The sequence below is a fragment of the Heterocephalus glaber genome, unplaced genomic scaffold (assembly GCF_053883595.1).
Source record: "Heterocephalus glaber isolate CG9 unplaced genomic scaffold, H.glaber_assembly_v1.0 deba00000594, whole genome shotgun sequence".
NCBI lineage: Eukaryota > Metazoa > Chordata > Mammalia > Rodentia > Bathyergidae > Heterocephalus > Heterocephalus glaber.
Window position 1 is genome coordinate 21,311,703 of NW_028258151.1, and position 27,946 is coordinate 21,339,648.

The 27,946-nt window shown below is 54.5% G+C and overlaps 2 protein-coding genes across 4 annotated transcripts in view; both read right to left on the minus strand.

Annotated features, from left to right (window-relative positions):
- Nucleotides 1–524: 524 nt before the first annotated feature.
- Tnni2 (troponin I2, fast skeletal type) lies at nucleotides 525–1,827 on the minus strand. Its single transcript, XM_004852085.3, has 5 exons — nucleotides 1,627–1,827; nucleotides 1,417–1,545; nucleotides 1,183–1,272; nucleotides 889–1,065; nucleotides 525–715 (listed from the first exon to the last, which is right to left on the minus strand). Exons 2-5 carry the CDS (start codon nucleotides 1,537–1,539, stop codon nucleotides 620–622), a joined length of 486 nt encoding a protein of 161 aa, XP_004852142.2. The 5' UTR covers nucleotides 1,540–1,545; nucleotides 1,627–1,827; the 3' UTR covers nucleotides 525–619.
- Nucleotides 1,828–4,498: 2,671 nt separating this feature from the next.
- The window catches only part of Syt8 (synaptotagmin 8), a 62,635-nt gene continuing 39,187 nt past the window's right edge, over nucleotides 4,499–27,946 (minus strand). Inside the window, exons 1-9 of one of the 3 annotated variants that reach the window (XM_004852086.4) lie at nucleotides 10,336–10,724; nucleotides 6,869–6,973; nucleotides 6,593–6,762; nucleotides 5,918–6,016; nucleotides 5,642–5,800; nucleotides 5,397–5,564; nucleotides 5,149–5,254; nucleotides 4,920–5,053; nucleotides 4,499–4,821 (exon numbers count right to left, since the gene is read on the minus strand). In XM_004852086.4, coding sequence (XP_004852143.2) covers nucleotides 4,588–4,821; nucleotides 4,920–5,053; nucleotides 5,149–5,254; nucleotides 5,397–5,564; nucleotides 5,642–5,800; nucleotides 5,918–6,016; nucleotides 6,593–6,762; nucleotides 6,869–6,962 — 1,164 coding nt within the window. In that variant the 5' untranslated portion in view covers nucleotides 6,963–6,973; nucleotides 10,336–10,724 and the 3' untranslated portion in view covers nucleotides 4,499–4,587. Of the gene's footprint in view, nucleotides 4,822–4,919; nucleotides 5,054–5,148; nucleotides 5,255–5,396; nucleotides 5,565–5,641; nucleotides 5,801–5,917; nucleotides 6,017–6,592; nucleotides 6,763–6,868; nucleotides 6,974–9,784; nucleotides 10,070–10,335; nucleotides 10,725–27,946 lie in introns of those variants that run through there. The other 2 variants (XM_013075036.3, XM_013075037.3) reach the window with 2 other exon arrangements.

The window sequence follows — 27,946 nt, forward strand, 5'->3', positions numbered from 1 at the left end:
TCAACCCTGGGTGCCCAGGGCCGGAGCAGGCATGGCACACGGGCATGGATGCCTGCCCCAGAGAACTGGGGGGCGGGCTGCAGCCAAGACAACGAAGGTGGCTCCCAACTTTCAGGCTCAGATGGATCCCTGAGAAAGAGATTGGGCCTGGGAGAAATGGGGGCTGCCTAAGCACTGGGGGTGTGACTGCTACAGCCAGCCTGGGCCTGGGCCACTGGGAGGGGGTCTCTGCACATAGGTACAAAGGGACAAATTAGTTCACCCCAGGGACTCCTCCTCAGATGTGACTGGGGCCCCCAGTGGCCTTCCTTCTCCAATCCTTGAGTTGTTGGAAGAGTCCAGGGGACACCTGGGAGCTGATGTTGGCCACACCCACCGGCCCCAGGATGCAGCCCAGGGTGAGTTCCCTGTGGGGCCTTCCTGGGCTCAACCTCCCTCTCTGAACCCATGCAGTTTCCTCTCCTCCCAGGCTGCCTGGCAGTGCAGACCACACTGCAGGCTCCAGAACCAGACCAGCTCAGTCCTGGGATTCGAATCCTTTATTGACCACTGAGATGAAGCCAGGTCCTTCCAGGCCAGGCTGTTGGATGCTTCTTTGGGGTTAGTTGGGCACTGAGGCCTAGGACTCAGACTCAAACATCTTCTTGCGGCCCTCCATGCCAGACTTCTCCTCGATGTTCTTCCTCCAGTCACCCACGTCGCGCAGGTCCCGTTCCTGGTGCAGTGAGAGAGGCCACAGCCCCACCGATGCACTAGCCTCCGTTTCCCTTTTGTAAAGGGGATAGAGGCGCCTCCCCAGTGCGGTCCCCAAGGAAAGAGGGGAGCTACCCACGGGAGCTGGGTCTCTCTGTAGGGGGTGGGGAGTATCTCCATAGGGGCGGGGCCTACCTTCTCTGTGTCCTCTTTCTTGACCTGCTTCAGGTTGGCCCGCAGGTCCATGCACACCTTGTGCTTGGAGCCCAGCAGCGCCTTCAGCATGGCGTCGGCGGACATGCGCACCCGCCGCAGTGGGGGCCTCTTGAATTTGCCCCTCAGATCAAACAGCTTCTGATTCATGTCCTCCAGCTGCCAGGGAGGGAGGCCATGGGAGAGCCTGGCAGACGGCAAAAGCCCCGCACCTCCCTACCGTGGCACCCAAGCCACCAAGCCCCGTCCTCGGGCTACAGTCCTGCCCCTTCTCACCTCCTTGGTGCTCTTCTGCACCCTCACTTCCATGTCATACTTCTCCTCCTCAGCCACGTCAATCTTGGCATGCAGTTGTTTGCAGAGCTCCTGGGGTGGAGAGGGTGCGGGTAGGCAGCTGTCCTAACACTTGAGGCTGCGGTGGCCCACCTCTGCCCTGCCCTGACCACCTCACTGGCTCTCTTAAGTGGGGAAACTGAGGTCAGGGGTGCATTGGCTGCAGGCAGCTGGTACCTGCACTTCGGACATGGAACCAGGGATGTACAGGGGGGGGCAGTGCTCCGACAGGTAGTTCTGCTTCTCTGACTCACGGCGGCCCTCCTCCTTCTCCAGCTCGGTGGCAGCAATCTGGAGCATCACACTCTTCGGGGAAGGGGGATGGTGAGAGGTTACTCTGACCCCACACTCCCACCCCCACCCCTGCGCCCCCACGGCAGTACCTACCTTCAGGTGCTGTCTCCGGGCTGTGATGGCCCTGTTGCGTTTCTGCAGGGGACAGAAGGAACAGTATCAGGCCAGCTCCAGACCCATGCTCTCCAGAGCCCTCGAGGCCAGGGACAGCTGAACCAGTGGTCCTAGCCCAGGCTTTACTTCTCCAGCCCAGAGCTTCCCCAGAGCTGCAATACTCTGGCCTAACACTTGGCCTAGGTGGCTCGTGGGCTGGGAGTGGGGGATGGGACAAAGTGGAGGGGGAGGCTGGAGGTATGTGGGGTGCAGAAATCAGGAAGAAGTGACACTCCTGTGACCAGGCCCCAGCCCCACTTCCTCTGCCCCATAAGGCACTGGGCAGCCACTTCCTCTGTCACCAGTCTCTGTGGGTGGGGCACTTTTAGAGTAGCAGTATCTTCCCTGGGCCTCAGGGCCTTAAAGTTTTTCTCTCTGACTTATCCTAAGTTGGGAATCCTGTCTCCCCACCCACATTGCAGGTCCCCAATCAGGTACTCACCTCCTCACTGTCCCAGGAGGAAGGATGAGAGGGGGAAGGGAGAGAAGAGAGAGGTTAGGGTCATGGCTAGTGGGTAGGGAGTAGTCATGGGTGTGATGGGGCAAAGGGAAGGGCAGTGGTCAGGGTGGGCAGGGGGTGTTGCTTTGGAGATGCTAGGACCCCCGCCCCAGTGAGAGGAGGGTGTGGTTGGTAGGGACCCCGTGTGGGGTGCCACTTACTCCCCCATCTTGAGGTCTGGAACTTAGCCTGTGGGGAGAAAGCAGAGGTGTCAGGGTGCACCCACAGGAGGCCAGCGCCCAGCATGCAGATGGCCTCCCTTGTGCCCTGCCTTGACTCCAGTCTTCAGAGGACAGTGTCTTGGAAGAACTCCCCAGGGTAAGAAGTAAGAGGAGAAAGTGTTCCCAAAATGTCCAAGGCAGGGTGAGGAGCTGCAGCTGTCCCTGAGGGAGGGGTGGGCCGGGCCAGCACAGGTGGCTGCCAGAGCAATGCTGGTATTTTTAACTCTGGTCCTTTGGCCTCAGACTTAAGTACATGCAAGAAAATGCTCCTCATCGTGGCCTGGGGGCTCAGGTCTTGGCTAGCATGACCACAGACTCTTCTAGCCAGAATTGGCTGGAATTGAGGTCTGGTCACCGAAGACCTGTCCAAGAACCCTGCCCCATCTTAGCTGCCTCCCCAAGCTTCCACTTCTCACTCCCAACTCTGCAGAAGCCCCAGAAAGGGCTGCTGGCAGCGGCACCCTTGTCCCCAAACCCCTGCCCGGGAGGTCCTCTGCAAGCTAGCTTGACAGCGCCCTGTCCTCTGGCCTCAGTGGGCCGGGCCGGGCCTCACCTAGAGTCTGGGCAGCAGGGCTGGGAGCGAGGTCAGGCCAGCAGCAGCGAGTTGGGCTGGTGGGTCCAGGGGGAGGGGTATAAATGGCCTCCCCTAGCCTGGGCCCCTGCTCAGAAAGGACATGGAGTCCTCCTCAGACCAATGGGGGCACAGAGAGCCAGAGAGACCTCCCCACCTTCCCAGGCTGCCTGGCCTGGCCCAGCCCAGGCGATTGCCGCCTGCTGCTTGCTGCCATCCTGTCCAAGAAGTCTTGGTGGGGAGGGTGTCGCGGTTGGGCTGCTCTATTTAGGGCTCAGTGACAAGGTCGAGATGTCTCCTTTTTCTTGCAAGGAGCCTGAGGACAGCATGTGTGGTTGGCATCTGGCCTTTGGTGGGCACCCAGCTCAGTGTCAGGGAAGGGCCTTGCATGGGAGCCTGGCTCTGCCTCAGCCCCCTTTCAGTCTCAGGTCCACCCTCCTGGGCCCACCCCACAGCTCTGTCCCACCCCACCCCTTTGTTTCTCGTGGTTGACTGCTCCCACATCACCCAGGGCTGGTCCTTCAGGCAAAGCAGCAAGTGCCACCCCCCCAAGCCAACCCCAGGGAGGGCATAGACCCCTAAACCAGTCCCCCCGGGCTCTGCATGGTCACCAGGACCCGGGGGGCCACTCTCCACTCTGCATGACCCTGCCTTCCCACCCTGAGCCGAGCAGGATGGGGCCCCTGGATGAGCAGCTGGGCTTCCCCTGGCCTGCCACAACACCTGGCCCTCGGGCGCCTTCGTACAGGCAACTTGGAACATGTCCATCAACCCCAGGATGGCGACGCTACCATCCTGGGAACCTCTCTGCGAACCGTGAGAGCTTGGGGCCCCCTGTTGCTCTGGCAGGCCCCACATTACCCTGCTTACCCGGGCCAGGCCCCTCGCCCCCACCCACCCTCACTGGCTCCACCCTGCAGAGACACCGGCTCGTGACTTGGCACCCGCTCTGAGTGGTGGGGCGCTTGGCCCCAGCCCTGCCTGCTCCCCAGCCCGTGGGGATCAGAGGAGACATGAGATGCAGGAAGGTTGGAGCCGCTAAAGCCATCCAGATGTGTGGGGATTAGGAGGTGCATCCCCAGCCAAAGCTGCCCCCCAAAGGCCCTGAGCAGCTTCTGAAGGTGACTACTGCCCCCTGCTGCTCATGTTGGGGAGGCCTTGTATTTCTGGTCCCTAAAAGTGCTGGTTACCCTCTGTATACTGTCCCTACCTACAATGCCCCCAGTAGCATACTGGGCCAAAGGGCCATCTCCAGCTTCTCCTTCCATGCCATCCCCTACATGTTTCATGGGGGAAGCTCCACCTTCTGCCTCTCCCTGCTTGCACCCAGAGGGGACTGGTGGCTCTTGAAGGACCCCAGCCCCATCCAGGGGTCAGATCAAGGTTTCACTCCTGGTCAGAGGCTGAGGTCTGATGAGTCTGAAGAGGAAAAACCCTCCCCGAAACCTTTGCGGGCTGTGGGGTTGAGGTTGGAGCCCTGCCCTGCATATGTGTTCCCACAGGACCAGCAGGACACACATGGCAGGACAAGGCTTTTATTACAGAGTCCCAAAGGTGACCTGCACGAGTGTCCATGGCTCTGTCTGAGGAAACTAAAAGCCAGGATGCTTTCAAGGGTGAGGCACTGGCAGGTGCAGGCGGGGCTGTAGGGCCAGGATGCGGTCCACCTCCTTGGCAGGTTGCAGGCAGTGCCACTGGGTGATGGGCCGCCGAGCATGGGCCAGCATGTCTGCCCAGTGCTGCAGGGGCTGCCCAGAGGCCCGGGGGCCAAGCAGCACCTTGCCCACGGGCTCGGCCCGGAGCTGCAGGCCCCGGACCCAGACAGCCAGTACCAGGTCCACATTCTGCACAGGAACAGGTCAGTGTGGGGGAGAGGAAGGTGAGGTCAGTTTGGCCCAGCACAAGGTCCTGCCCCTCCCTACCCTTTCTCCCAGCAGCCCACCTGGACCTGGCTGAAGGGCACCAGGAAGGTGAAGGCCTCGTTGAAGTAGGGGGCCGTGGTGCCCTTCTTGGTGGATGTTTTCTTCTTCTTCCACTTCTTCCGGTTCAGCATGAGCTGGACCTTCACGTAGGGCTCTGGGCAGGCAAGAGTGGGAGAAGGACATCCAGGGTCTGAGGGCTGACAGAGCCCCAGCCCTCCATCTACCAGAGTAGGCAAACATGGCTGTCACCTGCCAACTCTGGGCTCAGGCCTCTGGCTTCTAGCACAACGACAGTCAGGCGGCCGGAGCTGGGCACGTACCGCAGCGAGAGGCAGAGCTCCCCCATCTGCTCTGCCTGTGGGAGCAAGAAGGTTCACTGGGAAACTCCTCCTTGTCTGGGGTGTTACAGTCACAAACCTGCCACCCTGAGCCTCACTCTCCCCTGAGGCACTGGAGAAAAGGGTCCTACTAGCTCTGCCCCTGGACTTCAGCCTCACCTCATTGGTGCCCGGTGGACCCAACTGGTACCAGCACTCCATGACATGCTGGGGATCCAGGGTGCCCAGTGGCAGGCACAAGTCCCCCAGCGGCTCATGCTCAGAAAAGCGCTTGAAGTCTAGCACCTGCACCTGCAGGGTGGCACTGGGCAGCTCTGCCGGTGGGACCTGTGGGCATGATGCTGAGCCAGCCAACATCTTGGCTCCAAAGGCCAACCCACTCACCCACCCCAGCTGGGACTCACGTGAAAGGAGCAGGTCTCCTCGAATATGGGGCAGAGTGTTCCATGATGCACCTTCGTCTCGTGCCTGCGCCCAGCCTGCGTGGACACGCTGACACGGGCATAGGGGTCTGCCATGCCCTCGGCCCTCAAGTCAGCTGCCTGCTTCAGACCCACCTTGATCTGGGAGCCGGCAGTGGGCTCAGCCAACAGACCTTTCCGGGTCCCCTCCAACACCCTCACGCCACCCATCACCCTCCATTAGCCTCTGGACTCCAGGCCTGCTCTGGGGGTCCCCACCTCCTGGCTTCCAAAGTCGTACGCCAGGGAGAGCTGCATGCGCCCCCACCGCCGAGGGTCGCCCAAGCTGGACTCCAGGTTCTCCACATCTGGCTGCACCTGGGTTGGGCAGGGACAGGGGAGACCGTGTGCTCTCATCAGAGCTCTGGGATCCCAGGAAAAAGTTCCAAGATGTGGGTCAAGCCACCCACCTTCAGGTCAGGCCACTCGAAGGGCTCACATCCTTAGCTCAGCTCTGTGAGACTGGCCAATTCCCCCCACATACCTTATCTGTCGCACTCCTGTCTTCTTTACAAACGTACTGTGGCTCCCAGTGACCCATGAACCAACAACTGCCCCTCCCTCTTTTTTCTTTTCCTTTTTTAAGACAAGGTCTCACTATGTAGCCCAGGCTGGCCTTGAACTCATGGCAATCCTCCTGCCTCAGCCCCTGAGGGCTGGGATTGTAGGTGTGCACCACCATGCCCAGCTATATGTCTTTTTTTGCAATGCCTCCTCCTCACCTTTGCTCATCTTTTTCTCCTGCCAGGAAGGTCCTCCTGCTCCTGCTTTGGGGAAGATCAGACTGTCCCTGGCAGGTGAGCTTGTCCCTGATTGCCTGAGCTGTCCTGAGCTCCAGAGACTAGAATTTGCATTGCCCTCTCAAGACTGAGCCAACATGGAGCTGCTCCTCACCAGGTGGGTAGTGGTGCTGCTGCAGGCACTGCCCAGGCTCATAACCTCCTTGTCCTGGGGCTTCTTCCTGTGATGGCGGCGTTGGCAGCAGCAGCAGATGGCACAGAGCAAACAGGAGACAGCGAGGATGCCAGCAGCAAGAGCAGCAACAATGAGTGCCCAGTGAGGCCCTGGGGTGGGGGCACAGGAGGCTGAGTTGCCTCTGTGGAAGTCCCAGCTCCCTGCCCAGCCAGGCCATCCCCATATCCCTCTGACACTCAGGGTCCTGACACTCACAGATGATCCCAGAAACGAGGTCTGGAATGAGCCCAGGCATGGCCGTGGTGCCAATTGGGGTTGGGGTGCTTTGAGGATCTGGTAGGCGACCCATCTTCCTGGTGGCTTGGAGGAGAAGGTCATGGAGAGAGGCCAGGTCATGAGGGTGGTGGATCCCCAAGTTCTGCCCACTGTCTTAACATCCTAGCAGTAGCCAGCACAGAGTCTGCTTGGGCTAGGAGGCAGCCCAGGGTGGCAGGCCGAGGGTTCTGAGCCCAGAAAGCCAAGGAAGGGAGGTTCTGGCTTGGCCAAAGCTCCAGCCTAGTTGCCGTGGGCCCAGCTCCTGACCACCTCCCCCAGCTTCCAGCCCCAGCCCCAGCCCCAGCCGCTTTGGGCAGGCTTGAGCAGCCTGGTCTCTGCCCTCGCTGTCCCTCCCCTCTCACAGGAAACCCTTCTTCCAGAAAGCCCCTCTCTCCCTGCCTCTGTCTCCTAGGCCCTGGCCCTTCCTTGGGCCCACTTCATCCATGGAGAAGCTCCTCTCTCAATGGCTCATCACATGCCCCTTTCCCCAAGCATGGCCCAAGTTTGCAAGCATGGCCCCAGGCCCAGGTGGATCTGGGAGGGACCCAGGGGTCCAGGGACAGGCTGGCTGTGGGTGGGTGCTCCTTTGAGCAAGCCTGGGCTGAAGATATGTTGCTGGCATGGGTGGGCCCTGGGCCAGCTACACCTGGGGACCAGGGCAAGGTGGGGGCAGGCAGGGGCAGGGTACAGCTGGGAGCGGCCAGAACATTCCTCCTCACTGACTCAGCCACCTGCCCAGACTCGCCTACCTGCCTGCCCTACCGGTCACCCTTCACAGGTGGGTGGGAAATAGGGTGGGCAGGCAGGTGCAGCTGCCCTGGCCCCTGCACCCTACCTGCCTGGGGCCTGGGGAGGGAGCATACCTGGCCGGGCTGGCTCCTCCCACCCATGAGCAGGGAGGGCAGGTTCCCAGCTTGGGGCTGGTGTGCACTGTGACCCCAGGCCCAGGGAAGGTTCTTCTTTTCCCCTTTTCCTGGAGCAGCCTGGAGCCTGGGGTCCTAACCCTCTACCTCTGCCACAAGACCTGCAACCCTCTGCAGGGCCAATCCCCAGACCCCACAACCCCCCACAACCAGTAGATGAGCTAGATCCACTCACATTCCTTCCCCTAGCCTGGCACAGCACAAGAGAGAAGAGAGGCACCCCATCATAACTCCAGAGTTGATCCCCACCCACTGCCCCATGGATGATCAGGGAAAGGGGCAGTGGCTCAGGAGGGGCCCAGCTGACCTGCCTCCCTCCAGGGGCCTGTGGGGTTTCCTGATGAGGATGGAGCTCAGTTACCTAACTGTGAGGCCAGCAGAGGGGCCAGGCCTGGGAGTGTTACAGAGGGGCCAATACTGGGTTTAGTGCCTGCTGTTGCCTCTTAAAATTCCTCATTTTTGAACAAAAGGAGGCTCTTTGTCATTCTGTACTGGGCCCCGCATATCATATAGCTTGTCTATAATTTTTCAGGGGGCCCTTTGAGAAGGCCCTGCAGATGGAGATGAAGAGGAGTAGGCTGTGAACTTGCAGGCTTTGGCAGCCGCTCTGTCCATGGCCCTTCCTCCTTCCCAACCCCCACCTTGCCCCAGGACCATTCTGGGAGCTCCACAGCCCCCAGGTAGCTGACAGAGTGCCCCTCATGGTGGCCAGTGAAATGGGTCCAAGGGTCCTGCAGGGTCCCTGGAGCAGGTCTGTCGAGTACCCCCACACCTGGCCCAGCTTGGAGGAGGAGTCGGCTCCCACTGTGAAGTGTCAGATCCTAAGTGCATTCTGGAGTAAAGTAGCTTCGTTCAAGATTTTATGGTTGGAAATTGGGAAATGTTGTCAATATGGTCTCTTTCTGTGTGTACACATATATGCATGTGGCCCTCCCTGCACTCTGCTTGTCCTCATCCCACCTCAGGCACCTAAGAGCAGGTGGGCTGGCCCTAGAATTTGGATTTGGTGCTACAGTTTGGCAGCATTCCCAGGCAGCCTGGAGAACTTGTCTGCAAGGGCCTCAGGCACTGCCTGGAAGCTGGCCTTGGAGCACTCTAGGGCCCTGGGGACACCACGGCTGGTCCAGGGCATTCTAAGGCCTGGGGAGCTCAGGGTCCCTCGGGACCTCTAGGTCCTAAAGGTTTGGTGGGCAAGCCGCCACCAGGTGGCACTGTCTGCCTCACTGGTCTCCACCTGTCAGCAGCCTTCACCTCCAGACTGGGGCTTCTGGGCAGAGTGCCCAGGAGCTGGGGCGGTTCAGGTACAAGAGACAGGGGCCTCTCTGGTTTCCTCCTCGCCCCCCCCCGCCCCCCCCCACACTCTCAGCTGTCTTCTGGTAGCACCTCTCTTGCTGTCTGACTTTGGCGGTCTATTTTCCCCGGCCTACTAAAGAAAACCCTCTCTGGGAATGAGCACAGCTTTTTCCAGGAAAGGGAGAGTGGCGTCCTGCCCAAGTCGCCCCTTACCCCACTCCCCATGGCTCTGTGACTCCATCTCTGATCTGAGCTTCTAGGCAGGGCAGCTACCTCGTTCTTGCAGCTGCCAGCCACCCCCCACCCCCCACCCCCCATTCCCTCCCCCAGGTCCCACACACCCTCCAGGCCCATATGAACCCTGCTTCCTCCAGGAAGCCCTCTGTGGTCCCTCCAGCAGACCAGTTGTGTGCTGTATTGCACTCTGGTTTTTCCCAGTAGGGAACCCAGGCCAAGTATTGGCTGGCTACCCCCATACTTCACTGTCTGCCCAAGCCAGGCATTTACTACTTCCTAGTTAGTCCACTGCTAGTCTAACTGGAGCTTGGGCTTCAATGGGAACAATTTTCTGTGGGCCCTTCCTCTCGAAGAGCAGACCCCTGCGTGTGGGGTGGTGTCCCCCAAGAGTGTAGCATCTCACCTGATGCCCACGGTTCCTATGGCCAGCCCGTCTCTGGCCTTCCTCTCAGACTCTGGCTACCAAGAGGCTGGTCCCACTCAGAACTGGCAACTGGAACCCAGCATTTGCTGTGTCTCTAGTGATTAGGAGCATCTCGGTGGGAGGGGGAGCGTGGGAGGCCGGGCTTCAGGGAGCCCCACCTCTCAGCCGGAACTGCTAGCCCTCAGGAGCCAGGAAACTCCCTCAGGAGGAAGGTCCCCCTGAAAGCTCAGGGATAGGCTGGCTGTGCTCTGGCCTATCTGCAGGGGTCCCTCAGGGGTGAAGGTGTCCTGAGCCCCACCAAGCTTTATGAGAGTGGGTGATGGGCCCATCTGGGAGACCTTTGTGAGGGGTAGACTTGGCTTGCGCCAGCTCAGCACACCACACAGGCTGAGTCATGGCTGCCTGGCTGGAAGACGGCCTCCTGGCACTGCTGGCTCCACCAAAACCAGGGGTAAGAGGGTAGCAGCTGGGCAGGGGAGCTGCAAGCGTTCTGGTCAGGGCAGCCCTGGGCAGTACTGTACACTGCTCACCTGGGCCATCTGGGCCTTCGCTGTGCTGGAGGTCCCAAGGCCTCTGGCTGGGTTGATCAATTCCTTCAGCCTTTGGTATTCCAAGGAGCAGCCCCTCATTGGGTGGCCCATGAGTCGGTGAGCAGAAGTCCTTTTTGCAGCCTAATTTCAGTGCCTCTCACTTCAACTGGGGCCAGGAGCCCAGCTCCCCCGCTGTGTGCCAGCCAGCTAATCTGGTCTGGTCACTCTCGGACCTAGGCTAGGGTGTCACAGAAAACCTCTTATCTGCTGCTGGAGGTCAGACCTGGGACTGGTTAATGCTTAACAGCAAAACCTGTTACTCTGGGACCAGGCCTGTGTGGGCTGAGAGGCCCCCAGCTCAAGGAAGTTTGGGGGGCCAAGCAGGTGGGATATATAAGCTCACTTGTGCATGGATGGCTTGTGAGTGGTTCTGGGCACAAGCAGTATGCATTTACCCTACGCCCACACAGGGATGGGTCTGTCCCTTAGTCTGATCCAGCCAAGGTGAGAGGGATTTAGAAGCAACTAAAACCAGATGGGCCAGAAGCCACCCCAGCGCAGCCAGGACCACCTCAGCAAACAGGCATCTGTTCCTCGGGATACACACAGAACCAAGAGTGTGCTGAGCTATGTGCCCTGTGAGCAGTAACCCCAGCCCAGCTGTGTAGGAACTTTTTGCTTCCCCAACATAAGGGTGCCTCCATGGTGAGGTGGCACCTGAGATTCCCAGGGAAGGATGGAGAAAACCAAACAGAGCTGGCAGCCTGAAGCCAGCCCCATGGCCAGCTCTGTAGCCCCCAAGACAGTGGCTTGGCAGCCAGCAGGCCTGCGGAGACCCTGGTAGAGATCTTGGATGAGGATTCTTCCTAGGAAGGTGCCTGGGGAGTGTTTGAGGTTGGAACACACCGCAGATGCTGGCTAGGGAGCCATGAGCTCCTGGCCCCAATTTGTGAGACATGCTGGGTCAGACATGTGCTCTCCTCCTGTGCTGACCCACTGTGCATCCCATCCAGCCAGGGCACCCCTTCATTGGTGCCAGGGAAATCAAGGACAGGTGCTCAGCTTGCCACAGGCTTCTGTGGTTCGGGTTCCTGTTCTGTCTCAGCCTGTGTGTGCCCCAGTCACCTTTGACTTAGCTGTTTATGTGCTCTTCACCTGAGGCCCAACCCCCAACATTCAAGGATCTGAGGAAACCTCTACCCCATCATCCAAGCATCTAGGGAAACTGAACCCCATCACCTGATATCCAGGGAGGCTGTACCCCATCATCAGGACATCCAGGGACGAGATACCCATTGGCTGAGCACCCAGGGAGGGTGTATCCAAATACCTGGGCCTCCAGAGAAGATGTACCCCAAGAGCCAAACACCCAAGAAACATGTACCCCATCACCTGATATCCAGGGAGGCTGTATCCCATCACCTGGGCATCTGGGGAGGCTATATCCCATCATCCAAGCATCTAGGGAACTTAACTTATTGTCTAAGAATCTTGGAAGCTTATTCCCCATTTGAGTTTCAGATGAGGCTGTACCCCATCATTTGATCATCAGGTGCCTGCAACCCTCTCTGAACATAGCACTGTGTTATGGGTTTCTTAGGTATAAGCCCCATCTTTTTAAAATCCCCGTCTGGTTTCCAGGGATATAAACATCATTCCTTGGAGCTTCTGAGTGAATCCTCCTCTCGCTAGGGAGTCCAGGGGCACATACCCATCATCTGCTACATGGAACCCACTTGCCAATTCACAACATCTCCCAAAGGCCTCAAAGACCTGGGGTTCAGGGCCTCATTTCCTTCATCTTGTGTGAGCACTATTCACTTTGTTGGGTGTTCCTGTTCATCTGGGGGATCCCTGGAGTCAGCATCTTTACCCTACAGTTGCAAATACCTGGAGTACACTCCTTGATCTCCTAAGTACGTGTGCAGCCTTGTTAGTCTGGGAACAGTGGCTCTCTGTTCTGTGGTCCCCTGGGTCCTGGACAGCCCATACCCAACGTGTTGGGTCTGCTGAATCCCCCATTGACGTGTCACACATGGACCTGTGTGCTGGGCCCAGGGCCCAGGGGCCAGCGCCTCGTTCCTGTGGTCTTGGACACACTGTCCCATCCATTGCACTGCTGTGTGGTCCCCATTCACCCTTGTCTGGGCTCTCTATGTGCCATTCATTCAGACACTGGGCTGCTTGCCCACCCCAAGCTGCCCAGGTATCTGGGTCTCTACCTGTTCCCAGATGAGCTGACCCCCACCCCAGGAGTGATGGCGATTCCTGTGTCTGAGAGACCCAGAGTCTGGATCCTGCACTCCATTTTTCTGAGTGTTAGAGTCTCTGTACCCCATCAGTCTGAGTGTCTGGTCCCCACATCCCACTTTGCTGCTGAGCTGAGCTGTCCATTCATTGTTTCCTTGTCTTCATCCTGTCCTCCAGTGAGCCTTTCAGTGTTTCCTGTTGGAGCTCTGCAACCTGTATCCCATTCCTTGGAGAATCTAGTGGCTTCCCTGTCACCCTTCCTTGACATTTGTGATACTCAAGCTCTCCTCACCTGAACACCAGGTGACTGTACACTGGAGACCTGGTACCGCACTTGTCTGAGTGTCTGAGTACCTTGTACCCTCAGCATCAGACTATCTTGGTTCTCAGAGCCCTACCCTGGGAGACTCAGCTATCACATTGTCCATCTGAGGGTCTGGCTACTCAGCCTCCAGCTGGTAACCCACCAGTTTGTGTCTGTATGACACGGGGATCCTGAGCTATCTCATCACCTGGGTCTGGGCATAGCTCCTCCCCCTTCCCCAGGTATCTGGATACCTGACCTCCTTCTGAATGAGTGACCATTTGTTCTCATATCCCTGGCCTAACTCCAGCTTGGACCCCTTTCCTTGGACCCTGTGGCTCAGACCCAAGTTTTGGTTGTTGCTGTTCTGTGTGCCTTTGACCCATTCTCGTGCCTCTGTGAAGTCCTGCGTAATGAGGATCTCAGGGTGTCCTCTGCACCCAGATTGCCAGTGTACCCACCCTGAGTACTGGCTGACATGCACCCAGCCCCAGTCTCCTTCCCCGAAGGATTTGGACAGCAAGTGCCCATTCATCAGGATCTTGGCAGCCACCTCCCACTGCCTGCCTCTCACATAGCCCCACATCCCGGGGCGAGGGCTCTGGGGCCAGTTCAAAGGACCATTGAGTCCTTGGAAGCCCACTGTCCATTCACCACAGTGGCATTATGGCCATGTGAGTCCAGTCATCCTTGTCTGGGTCTCTGTGCCCTATTCACACCTGGCACCAGGCTGACAGCATCGCCTTCTAAGCATTCGGGGGTTTATTCCCCTTCTTAAGGAATCTGAAGTTTCCACAATCTCAGGAGCATCTGAGGGATATGAACTCCACGGACCCAAGAGTAGGGGTATCCTGTACCCTATTCATAATTATGAATATCCTCGTGCCTTCTGCCCATCAGATCCAAGTGCCTGAAGGACATGTTCTTTGTGACTACCCAAATGCTCAACTGGGGAATTGGGGTGTTTTAGCTTGCACCCCACAGTAAGTGCATGAATCAGGTATACCTGTGATTTTGAGTATTGGATACACTGTTCCCCATTCATCAGGATCTTTTAGCAGTGCCTGCCTTCAGCTGCTTCATTCCAGGCCTCATGTGGGTCCATATACCAAGTCAGTGCTCCCAGAACCAGTTCCAAGCTCCATTGCATCCCTGGATGCTCAGAGCTCCTCCAAGTCCAGGGCTGTCTGAGCCACGGCGAGCCCATCCATCCTGTCTGGGGGTCTGTGCCCTATTCATGCACCGGTCTGGGTAGTCTGCACCCCGTCCACCCCCTTCTCAAAGGTAGTCGGTGCATAGTCCCGTTCCAGGAACAGCTGCCGTACAGCCAGCAGGCACATTCCAGGGTTTGGGTGAGAGCCAATGCAAACCCTAGTCTTGCTGGCACTAGCATCAGGCTGGGACAGGACTGAGACTGACAGAGGGGAGGGTGGATATGGAAGGAGAGTGGAGACCCTCAGTTTTGGGGCATGCCATCAAAGCCTCCCCTATGTGGACAGTGTCTACCAATCAAGGGAATGTTGGGTTGTGGGGTCTGTCCCTGTGACAGAGCATGTCCCAGACTGGCTGCCAGCAAGAGTGGCCATGTGCATAGCATACATAGGAGGCATGTTCCAGGTCCCCCACTGCAGCTGCCATCACACTGGTCAGCATAGGCCGGAGCAGGGTCCCAGGCAGAATGAGGTAGAAGAGGGTGGTGAGAATCTTCCTCCGGTACCACTGGCCATTGCCCTTCTCTGACCCTGAGGGGCACCTTGGTGTTGAAAGATCACACAGGGACATAGGTATCTGACCCCTGCCCCGGGTCCACTCTGGCTCCTAGAGGGTGGCCACTGGCTCCCCCTCCCTTGTCTTCAGACCGCCTGTTCCCTGGAGGTTAGACGGTGGACAGGAATAAGTATATGACCATCTTCTGCCTTCGGGATTGCCGGATGTCACATGGGACACCAGAAGCCCCTATGTAGATGAGGATCTGGGCCCCCACCCTCCAGGGCATAAGAGACAGAAGAACGAGGGTAGGCTCTCCAAGTATGGGTGGCTGACCACATGCTCTGGGTGCGAGAGGGCCGTCCGTGTGCGCTGGATGTGACTTGATGGTGTCTGGGTGGGAGCTGGTCGGCTTTGTCTGGGGGTATCCCTGCGTGCCTGCCATGTGGGAACCCCCATCACAGGACCCAGAAGTCAGCTCTCCCATTTTGCAGCATCCTACCCTTCCGTGCCCTGCTGGCCCGGCTCCCTCTCTGCACCCCTGGGTTGTTTGTGTCCTGACTTTTGGGAGGGACACCTCTGGCCCCAACTCCCTCAATCTCCCCCAGATCAGGAATGGCTACCTGGGTTCCTGCCAGTCCTTCCCAACAGCTTGAGGGAACTTTTGGGATGGCCAAGGATTTCCCGAAATTTGGCAGGCAGGCCAGGTTGAATTGAAGCCAGTTGGGCACTGCCTCAGCTGTGTGGGACCCTGCTCTGTAGGGACCTTAGTGTGTGGGGACCCTGCTGTGCAGAGGTCTGGAGTCACAGCCCAATACAGTGGCTGTTGGGTTCACGGGACCAGAGAGTCACAGGACCACAGGCCCCTGCCCCCTCCTTCTGGACACAGAGGGTTTTCCTGCAGCTTCAGGGGAGACCCTCGTTCCCCAAGACTTATCTCCTGGCCTGGCCCTTACTCAGGTGTGGCTGGTGAGGTAGGCAGGGGTCCCTGGCTAGGGCCCTCCTCTCTATCTGGCTGGTGGTCTGTGGATGAGTCCTAACCCCGAGCTGGATGTGCATGGCTCAGGACCCTCCCCACATCATCTCCAGGGCACCTACTGGTCCTCAGAGAACTAGGTGGCCCCAGCTGTCACTTGGGCCTGGGGTCGGGAGCAGCAGGTCGCCCCTTGTGAAAAAGGATCTACCAGGCTCCCTGCTCCCCCTGCTGTCTGCCAGCTGCTCCTGGAGGTGGCTAACCTCCCTTTGCCTGACCCCTGCCCTGCCTGCCCAGCCTGGCTCCACCCTGCCTGCCACCTGAGCTCCTGGCAGGAATTTGGGCGCCCCCTTCTGTACACAGGCCTCTGGCCAGGTCCCCTCTAGCACAGTTAACAGCCTGACTCTCTTTATCTAGGAGCTGTCCTGGGACCCTGTCAGCTGTGAGATCTCCTCTGGAGGCCCCTCCCCATAGGGACTGGCTTTCTGGATGACAGTCTCCATCCCAGGTGGCCTGGACTGCGAAGAGTCCTCTGGGCCTGGCCCCTCTGAGCAGCCTTCCCCCAAGACCCTCTCCTGCTCCACATGAGCTCATCTGGACAGGGCTTGCTGGGACCCCAGGACACTGGATTGCTCTTGGAAGGAGCTCTAGCTTACTGACCTCAGACCTTCCCCAGCCCCCAGCCCAGACAGTCAGGCCAAAGCCTTAACCTCTTGGATGAAGTCATGAATGGCTGGGAATAGGGGCCAAAGAGCAAGAGGCCTTCACACAGTGCTGGCCCAGGAAGGGAAAGGGACAGCAAATCAGGAGAATGGATGGCCCTGTGACTAGAGGGAAACATGAGACCCTGTCTAGCAGGACAGCCCCAGCCCTTAGAAAGGCCCTTGGGCAGGAGGAATGATAGGACACAGGTGTGGCTCTGGGTGGTGGGAGAGAACAATGCGGCCAGGCAGGCTGGTGTCACATCTGGGTCAGGGACAGTGAGAGAAGTTAGGGAAAGTGAGGAGTACAGGCATGAGGCCCCAAGGGAGCACAGCAGGCACCCTCCCTGCACATGGGGAGAGGCACCTGCCATCCTCCTGCTGGCTCCTCCCAGAAGGTACAGATGACCCCACCCCCTTCGTGTGCTGCATCTTGCTAACATACCGTCACACACACAGGCAGGCATGCACATACAGATGCCACACACAGACTCGCAGACACACAGGCGTGCACAGTTCACACATTATGTGTGCTCTCTCAAAACTGAACCCCAAGAGGCCATCTCAGCTCCCAGGTGAGCAGAAGAGAATGAGTTACTCTGGCCCCCTTGCTAGCTGCTTCAAGGAAGCCCTGGGAAGTTTGTCAAGGCCCAGATCCACCATAGAAAGAATGGGTCTTGATTCCACAGCGACCATGGGTTCCCAGGCACCCAGCACCTCCCAGCAGGTCAGTGGCAGCCAGAGATGCCTTGGCTCCCACCCAGCCTTGTGAGAAGACATTGGGGGGTGAAGGGAAGCAGGCACTGGTGAGGCTGCCCCATGTTTGGTATGGAGTCCAAGGACTTTCCACCTCTACCCTCACTCTTAACCACAGCCCTGGCCTTAGTTCTTGCTGGGCACGTGAGTTTGATGGGGTCCGGAACCACATCCAACCTGGTCCAGCGGACTCTGGAAGAAGCCCTGCCACACTGCTCTGGACACCCTTTTCCCAGCCTCATTCAGCCAGACTGGAAGGGTCTTTCCTCTCCTCCACCTCCCACAGGATCTCCAAGCTACATGTGGAGGCTGAGGTCTTGCTGCCAATCTCTCCTTGGTCTGAGGTGCCCTTGGCCTCTGCCTCTGCTGCCCTGAAGGGCCAGGTTCTGGCCAGGATAGAGGGATGACAGGGCCTGGAGTGCTAGGTGGGGTGCAGAGAGCCTCTGAGGGTCTGGAGCCCACCTGACCCTAGGTATGCAGCCCCTCTAGCTTAGCCTGGCTGCCCAGTCCAGCCTCCATCAGCCCCTAGGTCTCTTCCTCCTCATTTGCCTCATTGTAACTGGATCCAGTCAAGGGTTCATGATCAAGGGACCCCTGCCATGACCCTGACATTTAGAAAGAGCCCTGAGGGTCAGGGTAGGCCACCCCAAATGCAGCCCATCATCCCAGAGGATACAGAAGCACACTAAGAGGAAGGCTGGGGCAGGCCCTCTGCCATCCTTTGACAGGTAGGGTCTTTGGGTCCATGGCTCTCAGACTGGGAGGGGCAGCAGTGAGAGCTCATTGGCCTTGGTGGCTTATTCATGCCTTAGAGTTGCCCATAGTCACACCTGTCACCTGCTGCTTGCTGGCTTAGGTAGGTCTTGGTGACCAGAAAGCAGCCCTGCCTGGTCATTCACAGCTACTCTCAGTGGTCTAGGTGTCAGAGCTGGAAGGATGGGGTATGAGGCTGGGAAGGTCCTGCCTAGTGTCTCCCTAGCCACTGCACTGGTGTCCTGGGCCTGTGTGTCTGTCCCTGGGCTTCCTGTCATGGGCCTTTCTGTGGTTCCAAGAACCTTGCCCTGTTTGCTGCCCCATGGGCTCGTGGGCACCTGCTGTACCTCAGTGCACTTGGGGATGTGTCTGAGCTTCTGGGTCATCTGGGTACCCAACCTTAACCTCATCTGTGGGACCCATGTGACCATGGATTTCTGTGGGTCCCAGCATGGTCCCTGGGGGCACTTGATATGAGTCCCTTCATCTAAGAGCCATATGACTCTGAGAAAGGCCAGTGACCACTCTGGGTGTCATTTTGCTTCACTGTAACTGGGAACAATACCAGTGCCACCTGCAAGGGCTGCAGTGAGGACAGAATGAGCTACCTCGTGAGCAGTGCTGAGAAGGGCAGTGGGGGGCAGCAGCGGCTCTGTCAGTGCTGTCCATCCACACATCCACATGGCTACATGTCTGTGTTGTCTGTCATTCTTTCATCCCCTATAGGCCACATCACACAGTTTTTCTGGGTGAAGATGCTTATGCCTTCTTACAAGCTGAAGGGGCCCTGGGTGCTGAGGACACACCCAAGTCAGCCAGGCACCCAGCAGCCAGCTCACCAAGAACCTCTCAGCTTTGAGACAGAGCAGGCAGAGCCCCTGGTGGTCCCTCCACATTGGCACAATGGGGTAGGGGTGTAGGAGACTGGCCAAGGCCCCTCCCCAGTCACAACAGCCAGGCAGGAAGAAGCCACAGTGACAGTGAGAATCAGGAGACTGCTGACCTGCCCAGACCCTGTGAGAGACAAGCAGGGAGGTGAGGGGCCCATGACCCTGTAGGGGACCATGCAAGACAGGGAACACAGGTAAAGCATCTACGTGCCACTGCAGCTTTGCCCACAGGCAAAGCTTGGGACCCAGCTGGGCCACAGCTCTGCAATGACAGAGACCCAGGTGGGAGGTAACAAGATCCTGTGAGTATCCAGCCCAACTTCTGGGGCTACAGAGGTGGCTGGAGCCATGCGAGACCACCCAAGAAAAGGCTGGTTGTTGGCCTTGCCTACATGTGACCTAGTCACTGAGTGGCATTTAAGGGGCCAGTGTGGGTTAGGGGGGCAGAATAGCTCTGGAGTTCACAGGATGCTAGGGGATGGGCACCCACCATAGAAATCTCTGACAACACATGATACAAGAAGGCCTTGGTGGGGTGTGAGGTTCAACCCCTCTGTGTCCTGGGATGTTTACCGCAGCTGCTAGTTATGCCAACTTAGTCATTTAGGGCAGGAGGGAAATCCAAACCAAGGAGTCTCCACTGGTCAGGAACTGGCCGCTCAGTTGCCTCAGTCACAGAGGGGCCATGCCTAGCTGTCCCTGGGACCCTGCAGAGAAGCCCTCAGGGCCGAAGAGAAGGGAGGAATCCCAAGGCTGTTGGCAGCCAGGCCCCACTCACACACTCCGCTAAATCTGTCAGGGAGTCAGGGTGTCCACGCTGAGTCCACAGACAGCCTAGGTCACCCCCAGTCCAAGGGGTTCCCCAGGCCTGCCCTTGCCACCTGCTGCCTGCACTGCAGTCTGAAGGTAACTATTGTCACACTTCCCACTGGAGAATCTCACACCCATACAGAGGTGGAGAGCATGTCAGGATACTTGCTGAGATTCAGCAGTGTCCCCACCAGCCAGCCCAGTGTCACTGCGCTCACAGCTCACTCACTCCCCACAAGGCCTTTATGTCACCCATAAACACTCCATCCTTTGTTATACCTTCTCTTGTCTCCAAAAGATAAGAATGCTTCAGAAAGCCATTATGACACCTAAGGAAATATCTGTAATTCTTAATATCACCCAATCTAGGCTCAGGGCTCATACTTCCCCAAGGGTCTCATAAATAGATTTTACTGTTGCTAAAACCCCCTTTATCAGTAAGTACCCCCCTCTCTCTTTTTTCTTTTTTTTTTGTACCAGGGATCGAACTTGGGTCCTTGTACTTGCAAGGCAGGTGGCGGAACCACTGAGCTAAATCCTCAGCCTTATCCCTCTCTTTTAATTCTTGCCCTTTATTTGTTGAAAAAGTAAGCTCCTTTGTTTTAAGAGATTTCTAACATGTCGAATTTCACGCCCTGAGTAGGTAGAGCATCTACAGTGTTTTCTGCTGTCTATTGTTAGATCTGGCAGCCTGGTGGGCTTGGAGTGACTTTTGAGGGTGTAGCACTTCCTGTTGCACGTGAAAGAGGCGTGTGACACCTGGGGTGCCTTGTCCTTGTCCTGTCATGTGAATCTACCTTGCGAGTGGGTTTGGGTGTGGCTACCTAGAACCGTCTGCTGCCAAGCTCCCAGATATGGCTCTTTTCAGGGTGTCAGCAGTTCTTGGCAACAATTCCTAGATCAGGGGTCAGCCAACTGCTGTCGGCACAGACCATGTCAGCCCGGGACATATTTCTGTGAATAAAGTCTTATTGGAACATGGCCCCCACGTCTTTATCTGTGGCTGCTTTTGTGATGCAATGGCTGTTGTAGGCTGGATTCTAAGGTTTCCCCCAAGATCTCATGCCCTTGTTCCCAGACCTGTGGATAAGCTATTGTTCCTATGATTGCATTAGGGCAGAAGACATTTGGGGGACATAATTATGGATACCAACTGGCTAGCCTTAAAAGAGGGAGATTTCCTGGGTGGGTCTCATCTACCCACAAAGGTGAGGTCAGAGAGAGCCGGGTTGGTGTAAGAGGGATTCAACATGAGGTTAGTTCTTCAGGGTTCATGAGGAAGGACTTGGGGTTCCTACAGGAACCACAGGGGTGCCCACCAACAGCCAGCGAGGAAGTGGGACCCTGGTCCTATCACCACAAGGAGCCGGAAGGTCCTGCTACTACATTCAATGAGCTGGAAGTAGATTTTCCTGTGGTGCCTCCAGAGGGACCCTGTCTGCTGACACCCTGATTTCAGGCTGTGAGACCCCTCATGGGAACCCTGCCTCCTACCCTGCAGATCTATGACCAGCAAGTGGGTTGTTTCAGTGGCAAAGTCAGTAGTGATCTTTCACACGGTAACAAACAACCAAGACAATGAGTCAGGTGTTATAACAGACCAAACAGGCCTGCAAAGTCAAAAGTCCTTTACAGAAACAATAAATTCCTACATCTGAACTGCCCATGTTGCCACAGTTGGCATTTAGGGGCATTTTATTGACCTTCATATCCACATGGTGATTTGCTTGAAACTGTACATACTATGATCTCACATAGATCATGTTGGCTGGACGTTATGGCTCATGTTTAGATGTCCCCCCAAAGCCTCATGCTTTTCCAGAAGTGGTTGAATCTAGAGTATGTAATTGATTCATGGTGGGGCTAGGCCCGAAGGCACTGGGATTAAAGGTGTGAGTGTTACCTACCCTAAGTGGTCTGAATAAAATAAAAAGGGCAGGAAGAGGGTCTCTCCTTACCTTTGCTAACTTGTGTGCACCATGTTGTTACTCTTCTGTGATGCCTGTTTGCCAACCCTGACTTGGAGCCAGCCGATTCTGGACTGAAACATCTATAAACTGTAAGCCAAATAAACCTCTTTTCCTCTAACTTTGGGTGCCTATTATTTTGTCTCGGCAACCAGAGAAAAGTAGCTAATACAGCCAAATGTCCTGGCACAGCTGAGCTGGGTTCTCTGCTGCAGGTCTGAGGTGTCACTTGGGTGGTATTCTTTTCTGAAGACTGAACTGAGGGCCCAGCTTCTGGGTGCACTCAGTTTATTGTAGACCTCAGTTCCTGTGGTCTTGGGACTGAGTTCCCCACCTCTCGTAGGCCTCCCACAGTCCTCAACCATGTGCCCCCACCCCCTACAGGAAGTTCACAGGCTGGCAGGAGCAAGAGTGACCCTGGCACCTCATGTAGGTGACAGGTTTCCAGGTACAATGTCTACCACTTTGCAATAATCTGTTGAGTAGCCACAAAGCACAGGTGCACCACTTTCAAGGTCAGGGATCATACAAAAAGATGAACTATGGAATGGAAAAATCATGGGGTTGCCCAGAGTCTGTGTCTCAGCTAAAAGCAATTTTTATAGTGGGGGCTATCCTGTACATTACAGCATCCCTCGCCTCTACCCATAGAATGTCTGCAGCATGCTCAGCTATGACAATCACACTTGTCTCTAGACATTACCAACTGCCCTCCTGAGAGGCAAACTTGTCTCTAGTAGCCCCAGCTCTATTATTGTGTTAGAAGTTGCAAAATTGCAACTTTCTAAATCTAGCACTTCTTCAGCATTTATTTTCGAGAATTCCATAAAGATGTACTTTCCCACATCAAATATTTACTACAAGAAGGACAAAAATATTGGTTACTTCAAGAATATATGTATTATATGCATACACACATATAATATATTATATATGGGCTGGTCAAAACTACAGTATGTATTTAAATAAAAATAATTTATTACAGAAAAAAACACATTGCCATTAATTAGTCCCCTTCAAAATATTCCCCCTCACTTTGAACACATTTATCCCATCGTTCTTGCCACTTTCTTAAAGCAGTTCTGGAAATCCTGTCATGTCTTTACAAGGTATTTTCGAAAATACAGTGAGTACTGCTATCTCGTACCATCCAATGGAAAGGCAGGCTGATGAAAACATGTGTCCTGATTCACCTTATTCACCAGATGTGGCACTGTGTGACTTCAGGCTCTTTCCCGAAGTCAAAATGACTATGAAAGGTAAATGTTTTGAGTCACTTTAGACATCAAGGCAGCCACAACAGTGCAACTGAAACATTCATGAAAGAGGACTTCCAGAACTGCTTCAGCAAGTGGTAAGAATGATGGGATAAGTGTGTTTGAAGTGAGGGTAGATAAAGTGAGGGAGATCAATGGCAATGTATCTTTTACTGTAATAATTTTTAAAAAATAAATATTCATCATTATTTTTGTCATACTTCATGTAGCCCATTATGAAATCATGAATGTAACATATTACTTAAGTATATGGAGAAGTTCTTTATTGCTATGTAACAAATTACTGCCAATTAAGGGTTTGAAACATAATTGTTTATTATAGTACAATTCTGAGGGCCAGAAGTCCTGGCAGCACTCAGCAGATCCTCTGCCCAGGTCTGTCAGGCTGAGAGCAGAGCCTCCCGGAGAAGTAGGGAGGCCTTGGGCAGAATTCAGCTCCTGCAGCTGTGGAATCTGCTCAGCTTGGTCCTTCCATACCAACCAGAGAGAGAGGCCCTCCACCTTGTCCAGACTCTGGCTTCTGAGGCCCAAGGATCCTACACAGGGCTCCCTATTGTGTCAGTTCCACCAGGAAATCTCCCTTCCATAGCTCCAAGTCAACCATCAGGGACTTTAATCACACTTTAATCCCTTTGCTTTTGCCCTAGTCTCTCAGCTCAAAGAAAGCACAGGGTCTGACCTGCATCAGGGAGGGTCACATCAGGGTGCATCTGCCATGATGCATTATGAGTCATTGTATTTACTTTCTCTGCTGGCGACCAAGTGGCCCCATCTTGGACTAAAACCACAGGGACACTTATAAGTTTACCAGTGTGTTATTTCCAAGTGACTCCACTGGTCTTGGATGGCATCTCTGCTCTCAGAGGGAGGGGAAGCTCCAGGGCAGCCATGTTGTCCTGCCAGGCCTGGGCCCCACCATTCCAAGGCACCTCACTTCTCCTCAGGGGTTCAGTTGGTGTGCAGAGGTCCCCATATGGGTGCTAGGCTATTCATTGCTGCTGGTCTGGCTGCTATTTCCAGGCCTTTCCTGTAGATAAAATTTGGAAATACTTTTTTTCCAGTTTTTGAAATTGTGGTAAAATATGCATAACATAAAAATTCCCATTTTAACCATTACTAGGTGCACAGAACTACATTCATAATGTTGTGCACTCATGGCCACCATCCACCTCCAGAACTTTCTCCTGTTCCTGAAGTGAGGTTCTGTCCCCATTAAACAAAGACTCACTGTTATGGTTTAGATCTAAAATGTCCTCCAAAAGTCTTGTGCATTTGAAAGGTGACTGCATTTTGGGGATGCTATACTCATCCATTAATGAGTTCAGTAGCTGACTATACTATTGGGAGGTAAGGACTGGCTAGAGGTGGGTCACTGAGGGTGTGACCTGGAAGTATATAGGTATTCTTGTCCCTGGCTCCTGCCCTCTCTCTCTCTGCTTCCTGGCTAACATGGGATAAGCAGCTTTTCTTTACTATGCCCTTCCACTGTGCCCTTTCTGCCTGAAGCCAGCCAACCATGGATTTAACCCACTAGAAACTGTGAACCAAATAAACCTCTCTTCCTTTAAGTTATGGGTGTTGGACATTGTGTCTCAGCAATGGGAAACTGACAAAGACACTCTCCATTCCCTGCACCCCAGCCCGTGGCACCTAACATTCTGCTTTCTGTTGCTATGGGTATGGCTGCTCCAGGGACCTCTTAATGAGTAGAATAATTCAGTATTTGTCTTTTATGACTCCCTTAAGAAATAAATGTTTTTATGGCAAATAAATATATGAAAATGTGTTCAATGTTACTGGCCATTCGTGAAATGCAAATTAAAACGATGCTGAGATTTCACCTCACTCCAGAAAGAATGACTGCTATCAAGAAATCAACCAATAACAAATGCTGGAGGGGAAAAAGAAACCCTTCTCCACTGCTGGTGGGAGTGTAGACTGATGCAACCACTGTGGAAATCAGTGTGGAGATACCTCAAAGAACTAAAACTAGAAGTTCCATTTGACCCAGCTAGTCCTCTTCTTGGTATCTTCCAAAAGAATTAAAAGCATCATACCCCAGTGATACATGCACATCCATGTTTATAGCAGCACATTTTGTAATAGCTAAATCTTAGAAACAGCCTATGCCCATCAACTGATGAGTGAATAAAGATGTCATTTTTAAAAATATATACAATGAAGTACTACTCTATCATAAAGAAGGATGAGCTTCAGACATTTATAGCTAAATGGAAGGACCTTGAGACCACACTCTTAAGTGAAATAAATCAGACACACATGTTTAAATACTGCATTGTTTCTCTGGAATGAGAAACCAAAAGTGGAAATAAGGACTGAAATGTATAATGGATGTTGGGAAATAGGAAGAACGTGTTCAAATGGCAAAGGAACCAAGGGAGGAGGGAGGGAGAAAGAAAGGAAGGGACAAGAAAAAAAGTGAAAATAGAAGGAAAAAAATGGAAACAAAGCTTTTGTACATAGGGAGAGGAGGGGGGAAATGGGATAAAATAAAATCTATTTTTAAAAAAGAAATCAATGAAGGGCCAGGGATTTAGCTCAGTGTTTCTGCCACCTGTCTCACAAGCGCAAGGTCCTGAGTTCGATCCTCGGTACCAAAAAAAATTTTTTTTAAATAAATAAATAAATGTTCTTTAAAGATAAAAATGTACCCTAGAATTATACTAATTCTTCCAATTCAAGTGTAGGATTTCAATGTGTGTCTGTTTTAACTTGAAAATACTATTTCCTAAAAGCTGGTAACACAATTATACCTATACATAGATACATGTGTGCACAACACACATAAATACACACATACTTCACCACACTTGACAGCTGTCCTCCAATCACTATGTCTTAAAGTTGCTTAAAATAAATTCCTTCTGAGTGGTTAAGCCACCAGCTCAGTGTGAAGTTGGCCACACTGATTTCATTTCACTCTTGTCCAGCGCTCTTCATTTTGGTTTCACTGTGTTTTACACTTATGGAAAATATTTCTATGTCTTTGAAGTAAAAATTGACAAAACCTAGGAAGGTCCCTCTTGATCCCTACTCTTCTCTTGTCATTTAGGTAATTGTTTTTTGTTAGCTTTGGTTTTCTCTTTTAAAATATTTCCATGCACATTCAGACCCTTTCTTAAGTACAGGACAGTACATCGGAACCCACCTGCTCTGCCCCTTGCTCCCCAGATCTGCCCAGCCCCTGCCTGCCCCAGCTGTACAGGAGTCTACGTCCTGTGGCTTGCTCAGCCAGACCCTCCTCAGGGACAACCAGGAACCTCCAATGTCACCTTCTTTTTTTTTTTTTTTTTCAATGTCACCTTCTTGTAGAGAGACCTCATGCGTAGCTAGCATGGGCGCCATCTTGTCCATTTTGAGCCAGGTTTCGGTTGTCCACTGCCATTGGAATGTTCCAATAACACCTATGTCTTCCACCAGCTCCAAAACTCCTGCCTCCCAGCACTATGACTAGGCATGTCCACTGTCCACGGCCACTCTCTTCTGGTGCATTTTTCCAAAGTATATCCAGCACAGCCCATGGTTCTCACCCCATCACCCTGGGGCTCAGCCCAGGAGGCTCAGAGACCATTTCACTGAAGAGACACATCACGGTTTTTGAGGCTTCACAGTTCAGGTGATGTCATCTGTCAGGCGTATTCTCAGAAAGGCAAGTCCTTTAATCCATTGGATGGCACACACCTTGGTGGCTGTGACCCTGAATCCCACAAAGAATGGAGACACCACTGCTGCCCACAGCACTCTTCTTGGAGGATGGCATGTGGCCTTCTTCCAGGAGATATCATGGCTTAGCTGCAAGGAGGAAGGACATCTGTGCACTACCCTGAGTCCTCAATGGCCTGGAGGCCCCTGTTGCCCATACCCCAGAGCTGTCCATTGTGCAGTATCATTGGCAGCACCTCTGCCCCCATCACCAGAAATACCCAAGTGTGACCATCACAGAATCCTAGTATTAGTTGAGCTCTGTTTGCCAGTAACACAAACAGATGCGGGCCAACTGGAGCTGGGGAAGAAAGGACAGGAGGCATTTACTGGGAAGAGGAGTGACTGTCAGAGTTGCTGGGGACCCTGTGGGAGTGAACGGGCAGGCTGTGGGCAATGCTGTGTACAGAGGTTTTCCTGGAGGCATGGCCAGCAGTGATTGGTAGGCCCACCTAGATGCTGGAGCTGAAGGGAATTCCTTCCTAGAAGGGAGAGGAAGCCTCTGTCCAAGAAGCTGGGAAAAGGGTGCTGGGGAGGTGCCTGGGGGGCAGCTGATAGCTTTCCTGGGACTGCAGCCCAGGTGCAGCCCCCTAGAGGGAAAGGATGCTCAAGGTTTGCTGCACACTGGCTCACATGGCTCACCTTCTCAGGCTCCTAGTCCCATGCAACATTAACACTTTTTTTCCTCCTCTGGGGTATCCTTTTCTTGAGGCCAGGCCAGGAAGTGGGTGGCTGCAGATGGGCTGGGCTCCTGATTCATTTGGAGATGGCAGTCCCCCAGGGGACAGGCTTGATTGCAACCTTTCTCTGTGCGTACTGGGCCATGGAGGACAATGGTCCTGTGGGCCCAGATCTGGGCACAGGAATGCCCCATCTCTGTACCCTGAATATATGTGGAGTGGCCAGGCTGGGGCTGAAATGTATCCCCCCAGGAAATCCATCTGTTTAAGCACTAACCTCCAAGCTCTCAGAATGTGACCCTACTGGGAGGAGGATGGGTCTTAAAAGAGGTGATCAGAATATAATGAGGTCACTAGGGTGGGCCTAGTCCATATGACTGTCCTTATAAGAAGGATCTGGATTCAGATACTCAGGGGACACAGGGAGAAGATACTGCCAGTAAGCCAAGGTGAGAGGCTTCAGGAAGAACCAGTGACATCTGGATCTCAGATTTTTAGACACCAGGACCTAAGTCAGTGACTGCTATTGAAGCCACTCAGTTTGTGGTACTTTGTCACACACCCTAAGCAGATGCATAGAGGCCACCGTAGCACCAGGTTGGTATGTAGGGCTTTACTGGCTTCAGCCTCTGGGCCTTTGCAGACCCTGGAACTGGATCATTTCCAGGGGACAGGTGTGGTTTAAATTTAGATGTGAGCGACAGCAGTGACAACATCGGTGGCTTAAAGATAGACGCGTCCATCCACTCACTACTCCATCATCCCCAGCAGTGGCCCTATATATTACACTTGTATTAAAAGTGGGGTTTATTCCCACTTC

Excerpts from the sequence above, each read along its gene's own strand:
- Tnni2 (XM_004852085.3), bottom strand. The coding sequence starts at position 1,539 with ATGCTCCAGATTGCTGCCACCGAGCTGGAGAAGGAGGAGGGCCGCCGT. Across the intron at positions 1,273-1,416 it reads GTTCCATGTCCGAAGTGCAG|GAGCTCTGCAAACAACTGCA; the intron begins GTACCAGCTGCC and ends TCTCCACCCCAG. Across the intron at positions 716-888 it reads AGAAAGAGGACACAGAGAAG|GAACGGGACCTGCGCGACGT; the intron begins GTAGGCCCCGCC and ends TCACTGCACCAG.